The 14098-nt window shown below is 43.2% G+C and overlaps 1 protein-coding gene across 21 annotated transcripts in view; it reads left to right on the forward strand.

The window, feature by feature from the left end:
- TJP1 (tight junction protein 1) overlaps positions 1-14098 on the forward strand; it is a 344987-nt gene that overhangs the window by 72338 nt on the left and 258551 nt on the right. For 20 of the 21 annotated variants that reach the window (XM_053271916.1, XM_053271915.1, XM_053271911.1 and 17 more), the window contains one exon: positions 8297-8429. In XM_053271916.1, the coding sequence (XP_053127891.1) occupies positions 8297-8429 (133 nt within the window). Of the gene's footprint in view, positions 1-8296; positions 8430-14098 lie in introns of those variants that run through there. The other variant, XM_053271920.1, reaches the window with a different exon arrangement.

A 14098-nucleotide genomic window follows, 5' to 3' on the forward strand; every position in this document is an offset into this window, starting at 1 on the left:
ATTTTCACATGCAGGGACCTTTTGTTTTCTTTTGTGCATACAGGAGCATTTAAGCATCAAAATGCCCCACTCTCCTCTTGTTCTAAAGAATGAAGAGCTGTACTCAGTTCAATATCATACAGTCATTGTCTCTTTTGAAAATTAACATTTCAAAAATGTATTGAAACTGTATTCAAAAATGTACTGAAAAGTGTTGAAAATTAATATTTAAAAAATGTATATTGCCATTTGAACAAACAATCTAAGGTTAAGATAGAGAGGGAAGCACAAATTAACACACCAATTACTTAGGAAATAAGCAACTGACCTGAGAGAATCCTAAAACAGTATAACTCCATCGATATTTATTGAAATCCCAATATGAGCAAGCTGTAAATGTTTCATAAAGAGGTGTGATTAACAGGGAGTGTGTTCAGGGAATAACTTGCCTTGTTGAAAGAAGATGGAAGGTTTTTACTGAGAGACAGGGGCTATCTTTGGACACTTGACACTGCAAGCAAATTGTTCCTCTGCTCTTGGGGTAGATGTTCTTTTAGCTCAGGGGTTGTCAGCCTTGAATTCCCAGATGTTGTTGCCATTATGGCTGGAGATGATGGGAGTTGTAGTCTAACTGCATTGTTTTAGCTAAACTGCATTGTTATGGTAGATGCCAGTAAGACGGAGGTATTTTGAGGAATATGCATGTAAAAATTCAGTATGAGCTGTATATGGTATACAGTTTAGAAATAGCAAGACACAGCAGGATCTGAGGACTATTTGCATGTATGTATATGGCCTGCTCTAAAACCACACTTCAAAATAATCACACAAAAACAATCACACCCAAAATGTTATGTGATCAAAGTTTCTACTTTTTTCCAGCAGCTGGTCCTGTTAGCTCCGTTAAGTGGGATTCCCCCCCGCCCCATATGTTTGGATTTTTATACTTTATAAAATTTTCTTTGGGCTGCTTATGCTGTCTTATGTTTGGACTCACTTAGAAGAGGAGTTATTTAGTTTTGGGTTTTTTTCTTTCCCTGTCTAAACTCTGCTCTTTTGTTTGTGGTTTGCCTCCCGGAGGAGTTATGCACTTAATCAGCCGGAGCACTGTTGAACAGTTGGCTGGCTGACTGATTGCTTAGTTTTTGTTTTTTCTTGGATTATTTGGTTTTTACTGAAAGGCAACAGATTATTTTCTGTCGAAAACTTCTGAGCTAACTTAAACAATGGGCAAAAAAACCACAAACAACCCCCCCACCCCTGCATACCAGCCCAGAAGAGCAAGGATGAGTGAAAACTCCGAAGCAAACATGTTTGGATACATTTATGGCAACGAAGGATAGCAAGACATCAAAAGAGAGCCTTGTAGGTTTGAATTACTCCATTTCCACATCAAATAGATTTGCACTCTTGGAGCAACAGGAGCTTGAGCTAATTGAAGCAGCAACAGTTATCAAAGAAAGACAGTTGCAGGGGGATAATACCTTGGTAAATGATAAAGAGCCTTTAATGAACCTATCTCCTGCACCAGTTGGAGGGCTGGATCCAGGTGAGTGGCACTGGATCCAGCCTAGGAGATAGTTTATTGGTAGATTTTATCAGAGATCAATGTTTATTAACAGCTCGGACTGTTCTTACAATATTTGAAAACTTAAACTCAATTAGCCAGAAGGTTGATTGTATCATGGCTTCAGTTGACGCCCTTGTGCAGCATTCATCTAGTATAGCTAGCTTTATCACAAAGACTTCTGCGAACAGAAATGCTGCGGGCATAGGGAGTGACTCCGGCAAGACGTCTGATACCAAAATTCTTCAGACTAAACAGGTTGCACTTTGGATAATTATTAAATACAATGTGGGAAGGTGCTGGTCCACTTGGAAGGCTATTACATTCTCTTTAGGTCAATTACTTCATTGTCATCCTTAGAGTGTTGATATCTTAGCTATCGAAGTGCAAAAGAATTCTGTTAATTTTTAGTCACTCTACTGTTCCTCTGATACTTTTCAAAATGAGAGCTTTTCTGGCCAGCTATCAAATCTTCCCTGCCTGTGTATTTCAAAACACTTCCATCTACCTATTACTACTGTCAAGGGTTAATGCTGCAAGATCTCTGCCAACCAGACAGAGGCAATGAAGCTGGTGCAGTCTTATTTCTCCCCTGCTATCATGTTTTCCCGCCCGGACTGCTAAATTTTACCCCACACTCTTATTGCGGATAAGAAACCTTCTATCACCAGCAAAGTTGCCAAATTTTGTGCAGCTGCTGTTGAGATCCACCAACAGCTAATTTCCAGCCCTTCTTTTTAGATGCTGCTACAAAAGGCTTCTTTGTTGGTGTATTCTATATGACTTAATTCTTATCTGAATGCAGCAGCATCTGTTTGTATGTATAACTGATCAATGAGTGTAATAAAACCATTCATTCATAGAAGGTGAAGCTAAGTTGACATCATAAGGGTTGCCTCGTCTCTCGTAAGCCGACCTGCATGCTTAGCTCTTCGGCAAGGGTCCTGCTCTATGTCCTGCCAGCATCTGAGGTGTGCCAGGTAGCACACAAGATGGAGACTTCTCATTTGTGATGCCCAGATTTCAGAATTCTTGGACGGGCTGATGTAGTTAGCTTCCTCTCATTACCTTTGGGCACCAGGTCAAGGTGCTTTTATTTAGTCATGCATTTGACTTGAGAGGTCCTTGAACATTTTGGCTCTCTGTACTTAACATCTCTTGATGTGTTTGTACTCAACATCTTTTGATGAGCTTCTGCTGCATGATTGCTTTTATTGTTAGAGTTTTTATTTTGAAGTTGTTTTATTGGTTGGCTTGATAGCAATGTGTCATTTAACTTTAAAACATATTGTGAGTAATATTTTTAAATTGATTGTTAGCAGCTTTGAGTGTCCCCATTTACGAATGGAGAAGAGGAATATAAATGTTTTAGCAGAGAAACAAGCAAATAACTCAGTCTGTGTGATGTGAAAGCCATCAGTTTACATGAAATAATGCTCCAGAACATATGCATTATAAGATGAATACAGTATCTGTTTGAAATGTTTACATGGTAAAACTCTGTTTGGGGTTGCCTTGTATAGAGACAACTCTCTCCCCGTCCTCTGCCCTCGACATTTGAAAAACCCGACAGGTTCTGAGAGAAGGCCTCAGGGCTGTCTTGTTTTTGCATCTGCCCCATTCTTTGGTCAAATAAAGCACTTTTCAGCAGAGTGATGGTCTAAGGCAGGGTTGCTCAACTTCAGTCCTCCTGAAGATGCTGACTTACAACTCTCATAATCCCTGGCTATTGACCACTGTGGCTGGGAATTTATGCGAGTTGTAGTCCATAAACTGCTGGGGGACCTGAGTTGAGCAGGGCTGGTCTAAGGCATGTGGCTGTCTGAGGTGAAAGACAATATGACACCCATCCCCATCGGTCGGTGGGTGCTCAGCATTTTCAGGCCATGCTACCAAGGCCATGCTACCAAGTTGGCAACTTGCAAGCACTCAGCCTATGCTGTCAAGCCAGGCAGTGGTGGGAGGGACACTCTTATTTTGGGGGTGGGGGGGCAGGGTAGTGAGGAGGAAGAGGTCCAGTGGGGCAAGGAGGGGGGAATGAACAGCATGCCTCCTCAAGGTGAGGAAGAGTGACTGTGGTGGACAGTTGTGTGTGGTGGAGTGGGCCCAGCACTTGTTGCCCCTGCATCCGTTCCTGTGCCTGAGAAACTGCCTCCCCCGTCTCATGAAAGGGCCACGCCTGCTTTTCAGAAATGCACAAGGGCTACTGTGATCCCATGTGTGTGTGCGGAGAACAGAGAGTCCTTAATGTGCAGCTGTACACCTGACGGCTCTCTCCACAAGTTCTGCTGAATGCCTGTACGTTAGGGGTAAAGTCTGCAGTTCCATGCCTCACCTCCTACACACAAACGTTTCAGTGAACGTCGGAAGAGGACTTAAGTGGCTGAGGACTGGGGTTAGGGAGACTGTTGGATTGCCAGAACCTGAGGGGTCCAGACGTTGCAGGAAGCCATGTGGCTCTCGTGTGTCTCAAGGTACTGTGGTGCTTGAGAGGAGGCACCAAATGCTGCTTTGCTCCATGACTCTGGTGGGGCCCCATTTCCCTTTCAAAACCAACCGTTGCTAGCCTTGAAGGCGACATATGGCGGGGGGGGGGCATGTAGGGAGGAGGGAAGGTTGTCAGCATCCTTCTCTTCTCTCCTCAGGCTTCTTGCAGGCTTTGCCAGGATTATGAGGAGAGGTGTTCCTTGCATGCTTGCAAGGGTCAGATTGACCCCCAAAGAACTGCTCTGATGGCAGCAGTGGCGGGGGGGGGGGGCATCCAAAACTTCATCAGGTGGAAAGATAAACAAAGGGGTTTTTTTTAAAGGTGATAAGCCTTAGTCTGCAGTTAGTACTTGTTTTAGAATAGATGGGGTAGGTATGATGAGATGATTAGAGGGAAAGCACTGAGGGGTTTCTATCTCCTGCAAGTGCAAGGGAGAAAGCATGTTAGGGTTGAGGGGCATGTTTACTGAACTACAAGTGGTTTCCAGAATGGACAGCTCCTCGCGTCAGCACTGTTGCTGGCCTAAGTATTTATTATTTTTCTTTAAGCACTGGCGTTTGTTAGTATATTTTGCTTTCCCATTCCTTCTTGAAAATATGTTTAATTTATGCATGCTGACTGTAACATGTTTGTTACATATCTGCAACGATCAGCAACACCAAGCATATGACACCAGTTGCATATTCTACAGTTTTGCATTTTGCACATGCAGTTTGTGAAACACTTCCATGTTTTTAGAACTCAAAGATATTTAAGAGATGCTTGTGGAGACCAACAAGGGAACCAATTCTGAGACTTGAGGAGATAAATGACAATGTAGTCTTAGTGATAGCAGGAGCCACAATAAGGAGTTTCTCTAGAGGAGAAACTTGGATGAGCTCTTTTTAGCTGGAGAGCAGCTATATGTTGCATCAGCTGATATTTCTGGACACTTTTCAAAGGCAGCCCCACACAGAATGTGTTACAGTCGTCTGATCTAAATGTAATCCAGATGAGTGTGCAGATGTAACCAAGGTGAAATGTGATCAAGGTGAGTTTCTCGCTTTGCCCCACAGGCAGACTGAAACCATGGAAGAACTCCATAAGGTTCATGTCCCCATTGATCCTTGAGGCCAGCTAGGATGGGGGCAGAGCATCCCTGAAAGTGGCCATGCAATGGGTCTCAAGAGCAAGCCAACTCAAACTGCACTTCTACCTCCAGCTCCCACCCCTCTCCACCCAGCACAGGTGTGTGAAGTGGTTCTCCCCCACCCCCACCAGCAGAGGGTGCAGAACTTGATTTTCTTTAGAAGCAGTATTGGAACATTCAACAGTCTGCACTAGGAATGTTTGTAGACCCAGTGTTTCTCTCTAACTTGTTATGTTGGCCATTATTTTAATGAGTGTCCAAGTGTTCTCATTATAGCCATTAAATATGAATTCAAAATGTTCTCAGGTAGATCAGGAGGAGAGGATGTCAGCTCTTTCTCCTCTTTGCGAGTGTCAGTGAAGTATACTGATCATGTTCAGCTGAGTCCGACGGACTTCATTGCTTTTGCTTTAGCAGTTAAAAGACCTGGCACTTGATGTTCAGTGATTTGGGAAGGCGAGTGGTGGTAGTGATGGGAAAGTCATAGAGATGAATAAAGCTGGGTAACAACAGTGAGGTCATTTTACTAGAAGTGTTAGGAGTAATCACAGTGTGAGCGCCAAAGCTGGAGCATTAACCCTTGGCTGAAAGCATCTGTTTATAGATTCAAAATATCTGTTGGGCTGTTTCTGTGAGCAGATTTGTTTCTGTCCTTACCATAAACTTTACTGCAGTCGTATAGCGGACACTGCATAAGAAGGAGTGATATTATGGTCAGCACTGTGTGTAGGCCCCAATGGTAAAAGTGCAGAAAAGCTGCAGAACACAGAACTGGCATGAACCTGAGCTTTAATGGTTGCAGAGATACAGCCACTACTGCAACACATTAATTGATTTGTAGTTGGTTCTGGATAGATAGAAAAAGGTTCTTCACAGGACATATGAATTGACAGATTTCACTGCTACGTTTGAATGTGGTGATGGCCATTAACATAGATGGATTTAGAAAGAGGTGGGGAAAGAGAAAAGAAAATAGGTATATAGCAGCTAAATGGAACCGCCATGGTCAGAGAAATATATCTGCAATTACCAGATGATAGGAACAAACCATTGGGAAACATTCAAGAGACACCTGGTGTCTCATGCTTGGGTAAATGGTTGTTTGTTGGCTACATGGAAGCATCAGGATGAAGCCTCTTTTTGGTTCTAATAGTTTAATGCAGAAGGTGGTTCTCAACCTTAGGTACTCAGGTGTTGTTGGGCTACAACTCCCATCATTCCTTCAGCCATTGTGGTGATGATGGGAAGAACTACATTTGGGGACCCAAGGTTGAGAGCCCCTGGTTTAATAGTTGTGCTTGTCCCTACCTTTATAAACAAAGCCTTTGTAAGATGTGATTCCTCTCATTGCAAGAGTGGCTAATTGCCTGCACTGGAAATTGGTGTTATTGGGAAGGAAGCTCATTGCAAATAATCAATGTAACTTTTTAAAAAAATCTGATTTGTCTAATTAATGTTGTGTCTTACATCATCATCTTCCTGTTAGGTTAACGAGTTTGCCAATAGCTGATTTGTAAGAAGGCTCTTAAATGTATTGAGTATTTGCTTAAATAACTAGGGTGGCAGATTTCCCTTCTGTGTAGTAGCTTAAATTTGTCACTAGTGCAGGAGGGATGTTGATGAAGAAGGTGTATTTTTAGAACAGTCATTCTGTTTCCAAAACCAGTGGACCAAACCTCTGCTTGACTGGCAAGCACTAATAAAGCACAGGATCTAGCCCCAGGAATTCAGTGCTAGTGCAAAGGGATGCATGGAAACAACCGGATGATTTGTTGACCAGCAAGGATGAGCATTGGAGCACCATTCACTGGAATGACCTCACATCTCCTATTAGCCCCGGTTGACCTTGCAATACCTGGTCACCTTTTAGTTCTTGAGCAAAATTTATGGTCAGAAAGTTGTGAATCCTCAAAATGTTTGCTTTCTTACTTATTTATTTAAAAGACCTTACTCACATTCCCCTTATCTCAATGCTCAATAAAATGTGGCTCAGCAGAGAAGCCTTGAGGCCAGTTAATCTGGTTCTGCAACCACTCCTGCTAATGTTAAGAAGATAACTTGCATATGCAGGTCACGTTAGCGGGAGACCCTGAGCAGTCTCCTGTCCCCAGCAATGGCTAAGAATGGCTACTGCCAAGAAAGCATACAAGAAGTCAAAGGGCAAATAAGGTGTGGAGAACATCCCAGTCATTCACACTCTGCGTGTTCTTAAAGATGTGTAGACAGCCTGGACTTGGGGATTCACCATCTGGCAATTTGGAGAATTATTGTGTAGGCTCAATGGTAAGAAGGTTAATGGAGTCATAGAGTTGTGGGCAGGATTTGTAATGCACTCTGCAGATGTGAGAAGGGCTGTGATATGGATGTTATAATGTTATGGAACTCCAGAATCAGTTCACATACCGGTAACCCAACGATACCCAAGCCTAAGTATGTGTACCTGAAACAAATGAATATTCTCTGAAACTGATGAATATTGTCTTTCCACTTGTCCTCAGTTTCCTCCCCCCCCCCTCAGTTTCCTTCCTCCTGTCTCCCTCTCAAACATACCCGGTGCCTTCACCCGTACTCTCCTCTGGACCCATTCCAATTTGTGCACATCTTTCTAAAAGTGTGGCACCCAGAACCTGACAATAGTACTCCATGTCCACAGGACTAGTGTGGGACACAGTGGAATTATTACTTCTCGTGATGACTTGGAAACTATGGTTCTATTAATGCAGTCTAAAATGGCATTTGCTTCTTTTGCCCCTGTGCCGCATTGCTGACTCATGCTCAGCTGGTGATTGACACGCCTGTTTCCTGCCCAGTTTCATCTGCCCTTTGTGCTGTTTGTTTTTATGGTGCCATCAGTGCATGTGGCACTTCACAAGTTTCAAGAAGACAAGTTCCTGCCCTGAGAAGCTTATCATCTAACATTTGACAAAGAGAGGCTGAGGGTGTGGATGGGGTGGGGAAATGGAGACAGGCATAATGGGGAGATAGGGGCCTGGATTTTTGTCAGTGACACGTGCTTAGTCTAGTTATAGCAGACAGTGGGTCATGACTCCTTAGTATCCATAACAATGTTTTAGGTTTCTGCCTATATAGTTTAAAAAACAAAACCCTAAATGCAGCCCTTTCTCTTTGACAGGGTAACACCATCCTCTGAAAATCCCAGTGGTTCTAATTGTAGCATAAGCCAAGGAAAGCCTTCTTTAAGAAGAATAAAAGGGAGAATACATAGAAGCAAAAGCCTCGATAGCCTTGATTTCTGTGAGTTCAATGTAAGTACAAAGTTTGTTATATCTTCTCCTTTGCATATGTTCCTGAGAGCTTTTCCTAGAATAGAACAAAGGTTTTCACTTCCTTCATTCATTTGTATACCATCATATTTGTATCTATTCTATGTCTGCCTATATCATGAAGTTCAGTGGCTGGTTTTGCTAGAAATTGTATATGCCTGTCAAGAGGCCCAGTTTTCTATTCATCCAAAGCGGGTGTCTCTAACATACGCAGAGAAGCCTGGTTTAGACATCAACAAAAACTGTACGTGGACAGTATTGGTGTGCACGAATCAAAATCTACTGTTCAATTCGAGGTCAAATAGAATTGCAGATGCACTCACCCCAAAATGATTCGTCAAAAGCAGCTGGCTTGACTCCTGTCTATCATCTCGAGGAATCAGCTCTGAATCATCTGAATCGATTTGGATTATTTGCATGCCGTTTTGAGGCCTGTTTCACTGGAAAAATGGGCCTCAAATGGGTGCTTCCTCCCCCCCCCCCCAGGGATAGCTGGTGTACCAACTGGGATCGGCAGATAGACCAATCCTCTACTCTGGACCTAGCCTGTCAGCCTGCCTTGGGGGACAGGTCTACCAGAGTAGACCTGTCCTTCAAGGTGGGCTGATGTACCAAGTCCAGAGTTGAGGGTTGGTCTACCTGCCGATTCCAGTTGGTAAACCAGCTCTCCTATTTTTCCAGGGGGAGCTGGTCTATCAATTGGAATCAGTGGGTAGACCAGCGCTCCACTCCAGACTTCTAGAGGAGGTCTACCTGGTTAGACCTGTCCTCCGAAGTGGGCTGACACACCAAGACCAGAGCAGAAGGCTGGTCTACCAATGGATAGATCAGTGGGATCTATCCATTGACCCCAATTGATAGACGAGCTCTCCTTGGGGGAAAATAGTGCCATTTTGAGGCCTGCTTTTCCAGGAAAACAGGCCTCGAAATGGCATTTGAGTCACCCTTATCAATTTGGGATGAATTTGGGGTGAGTCTCCTCAACCCCGAATCGGGTCCTCTATTTTGAGGGTGATTCAATTTGGGGTCAAATCTGCAAATCACCCCCGATTCGACCGAAATAGATTCAGCAACAAATCAATTTGCACACCCCTAGTGGGCAGTATCATTTCAGACTGCAATACTGACCGAAGGGGGAGTCACATGACTGAATTATCTCTCATGGGGGAAAATATTCTGCACATGGAATATTAGAATGTCAGAAAGAAGTCTAGAGTTCTAACCCTGGAACATTTCTTTCTAACATCTAGTTTTCTATGTTGAGGGAGTTGTTTGGCTTTTAAAAGAAATACTTTCAGTCATTAGACATCCCTTTTCTTCAGTCTGAAATGGTTCAGTCCAGAAACAGTTGTGTACCATCTTGTTTGCTGTTTGTGTGAGCTGGACCAGACTTCTTCTTCTCCTTCTTTAGTTCATTATCAGAGAATATTCCATGGGCTCCACACTCAGAGCATTCCAGCCCTGAAGTAGCAGAAAACCCCTGTTTATTCGGAGCTTCCTACCTGAGTTGGAGCTGCTGCTTTGTATAATACATATACTCTTTTGTCTGGCGCAACAATGTTTACTCTCAAGTTCTGTTGCTTTTTGATATGTGCTTACCAAATTACATTTGATTCCTAAGAAATGCAGCTATTGTTATAACTAAAATAATTTAGCTTCACAATTGTCTACAATATGTTATTAGTAGAAGCTGAAAGGTAGAAGTATTTGTCATTTTTCTGTAACTTTATGCCTACTAAATATTCTAAGTACAGTTCCGTGCACAGAGTTTAAAAGGTGACTCGGGAGAGAAATATTAGATTTTGTTACAAGTATTTTAATTATGCCTGTCACTATCATCATGGCACATTTTATCAGCAAAGAAACTTTGATCAACATCCACAACTACGCACCACTGAAATAAATGAGACAAGTTCGTCATGACTACCTTGAATCCCATTGATTCCAATGAGATAATCATGAGTCTGGTTGCTGTCTATTAGGTTTGGCTAATAGTTTTGGCTAATAGAGTCTGGTTGCCCTCTGTTTTTGGAGAACATGTTAGAGTTAAAGTTGTTAGCAAATATAGTTTGCTGAAATGCTTCCTTAAGGTTTCTAGGTTCCTTGTGAGATTACAGCCTCATTTACTGTCAATCAGTGCAACTGTTTGCAACTGGAAATAAACAGTCTGTTTCAATAAGTTTAAGTAGCTGATATTTGTGTTGTAAATGTGATCGGAGTGCTGGACTGTGGACTGTGTAAATCCATTCACAAGAGCACTGTGGTGGAGGTTCATGGCTGGAACTATTGCTGGTTGTAATTTGGTGTTAAATCAGGTTTAGGGAATTGTAGATGACCATTCAGGCAGTCCTTTTCTTTGTACAAGCAAGAAATCCTGGCCATTCTTGAGCATATGCTATGAGCACAAATATAACAAGTTGTCAGGTTCATAGATGGCTATACGCAAATCTAGACTTGGGGTTTGTTCTCTCAGTTTCTAAGGCCAAATTGGATGCGATAAGAGGATATTTGTGATTAGATCTTCTGTATATTTCCCCCCACTGACACTCGCAGCTAAAAGCAGTTGCTGGGAGACCACAGAGGTATCTGTGGTTCGGTTCATACAACCTGCTGTAAGTCAGTAAGAAGTCCGGGTATGGGAACTGGAAGTGCCTTCAATTTGGATCAGGGCCAGTGTTCCCTCTAACAGGGATTCCCAGATGTTGTTGACTACAACTCCCATCATCCCCAGCTGCAATGGCCTTTGGCTGGGAGCTATAGGAGTTGCAGTCCACCATATCTGGGAATTCCTATTAGAGGGAACACTGATCAGGGCTGTCAGGAAGCGGCTGGTAACTTTTTCTCCCTGTGCTGTTTTCCTAATATAAATCCCTCCTGAAGCTGCCGTTTGCTCGATGGGCAAGTTCACATGACCTACCGTAAGTCAATAAGATTTCTGGGAATGGGAGGTGCCAGTGGTGACCGCACTCCCATGTGGTATGCCTTCCAAACCAGTCAAAGTCTGGTTAGCAACCAGTCAATCTGGGTTGTTACTGACCTTGTCAAGTCAGCTTCAGTCCTTGGTTATGATCCAAGGGTATTAGGTTGAGGTCAGTAACCTGTCAGGTTGGCTACTTGCCAACTGGACTTGGGCAAGTTTGGATGACACATCACCCAGAAGCATGCACGCCATCTCCACCTCTGGTTCCTGCTCCCGGAGTTCTTACTAATTTACAGTGGGTTGTGTGACCCTGCCCTGTGTGTTTTCCCCCATGGGGCAAACAGCAGCTTTGGGAGGAATTTCTATTGGGAAACAGAACAGGGAGAAAGCGCATTTCTCCTGGGACCAGAATTCACCCGGGGGGAGTCGGGACCCCTTTCCTGCTGTGCTTCAGCCCTGACTGAAGACATCCATCGCTACAGTGAGTTGTGAAAGAAGCTTAACTCAGTCTCCCACAATATCATCCACGTGGGCCCTTAGTTACCAGCCGGACATTGCCTCATGTCCCAGGGGAGCTGGCATCAAAGGGCAGCAACAAGTATTCTGGGATGCATGGTAACTTTTTCTGAAGCAGAACAAGTGCTATTTTTTAATTGTAGTGTTCCCCATATTTCCTTGCAACTCTGCATGGGATACCAGCAATATTTTTAATATAATAATAGGATTTATACAGCATACCACTTTTCAACAACAACAACAAAAAAGTTCTTGAAGCAGTTTACTAGCAAAATGTCCACAGAAAGCAAGCTAGGAGAAAACAAGAGTAGCTCAGTCTCACTGGAATGGTGTGCAAATAAGGATTTCTATTGTGAGAACGGTGCAGAGAAAAGGGATTAGCTCCCCTTCTCCCTGCACTACAACCCTGATCCAAACTGAGTGCATCCACTGTGGCTTTTAGCTGTGAAAGAAACCTGACTAAATCTCTCTTGTTTAACACTGAATCATAATCATGAGTAACAAACAACCTTGGTTGCATTAATATAGGAGGAAAACAGAAAAGTGTTGAAGGCAGAGTGCTGTATTTGGCTGATATTGTCAGCTGTAAAAACACTTCAACATGCACGCACTCAGACATGCACTCACATCTCTGCACATTTGCATTCCCCAGTTCACAGGCATGACTCACACATGCATTCATACACAGAATCTGCACACACCCATCCTACAAACACTTGCACTTACACATCCAGTGCATGGAAAGGACTTGCTTTCTTTTGATCCCTCCACTTCAGGAGAGAACTCAAGATACAAGTCTTGGAAGCTTAGATAGACTCACATTATTCCCTGAAGCCCATTTGTTTGTGGGCAGACCATGCCCTCCCACTTTCCACTCAATCAGTCCCTTCCTCATATCAGTCATTACTATCGTCTCCAATACTAGCACAGTCCCAGTGACCGGAGGCTAAGGGACATATACCAATTTCTGGCTGTTTGGGGATACTTTTGGCAGGAGTGTGTGTGTTTTGTGGAGCTAGATCCGCCATACTCCAATCTGCTACCTGCATAGTCTGGTGGCAACAGCAAAAGCTGGGGATTAGTGTTACAGCAATGTCTAAGAAGCATTTGATAACATGTGCCTCTGAGCATATGGTGAGTGCTTTTACCTCAGCAAGCAACAACTACAATCTGCACAGTTAGTAAAGGAGAACCTAGGCATATTGTGTTTCCTTGGTTATGAGTTTGTAGGCTAGTACAATACCTCACACTGGACATCAGGTCTCAAAGCTACATAATGTGAACGTCATGGGCCATCAGATTTCCTCGCTTTTTGGAGCTCAGTTGGAGCTGCCATGCCCATAACTCACACTCATAACTCTCCCTAAAAAACAAAGGGTTTCCTCCCCCTCTTTAATGGAATAGTTACATGCAATCAGAGTGTGTCTTCCAGCATTTTCTGTTTGACTGGACAAATAAGTCTGTCTGTCTTGGGAACTGGATCTTGCAACTTTTGCCATTGTTTGCTGAATTTTGAAATTCTGTATTTGTTGGGGATTGCAAAGACACCAAACACTTGTACATGGGAAAATCTGCTTCTTGGGTTGAAGGGAAGTTTGTCTTTTGGAGCAGTTCTTTTCAAAATTCAGGGGCAGAGCATGGCACTAGGCCCTGCAGAAGTTCCTCACTCACTATTGAATTGCAAATGTGAATAGTTGTGGTGGGAACTGGGAAGCTGTAGCCAAACTATTCTTGACTCCTCAACACATGTAGGTCTACAACCCGCATCTTGGCAAATATTGCTTTTCATGTGCTACTCTGACATTTTTGCATGAACGCATAACGTATTTGAAAGCTGATGTGTGAAGCACCTTTCTGTGTCTTTCCTTCATGTGGAAGTTCTGGTATTATGGAGGATGATGCTGAGTGTATCTAATTCTTGTAAGAACCCTATTTATCTGGAATTTGTGTTCTCATGAGATGCCCCACTTTAAAGTCTGTGGATTTCTTTGCACAAAGAGTAAAATGCACAGCTTGGCACATGTATCCTCTGTGGCAGTTCTTCTGTTTGAGTTTGTCTGTTGGAGCAGATCAAATGACAGTGAAGGGTGAACAGAGAATTGCAGGGGGGTGGGTTGGAAGTTTGATGCACGGCACATCAAAACTGCTACCTGTGAGCTCACAACTTTATGTAATACAACCGTCGGCTTGAAGAATTGTATTTGACATTGTGGGC

The sequence above is a fragment of the Hemicordylus capensis genome, chromosome 10 (genome assembly GCF_027244095.1).
Source record: "Hemicordylus capensis ecotype Gifberg chromosome 10, rHemCap1.1.pri, whole genome shotgun sequence".
Classification (NCBI taxonomy): Eukaryota; Metazoa; Chordata; class Lepidosauria; order Squamata; family Cordylidae; genus Hemicordylus; species Hemicordylus capensis.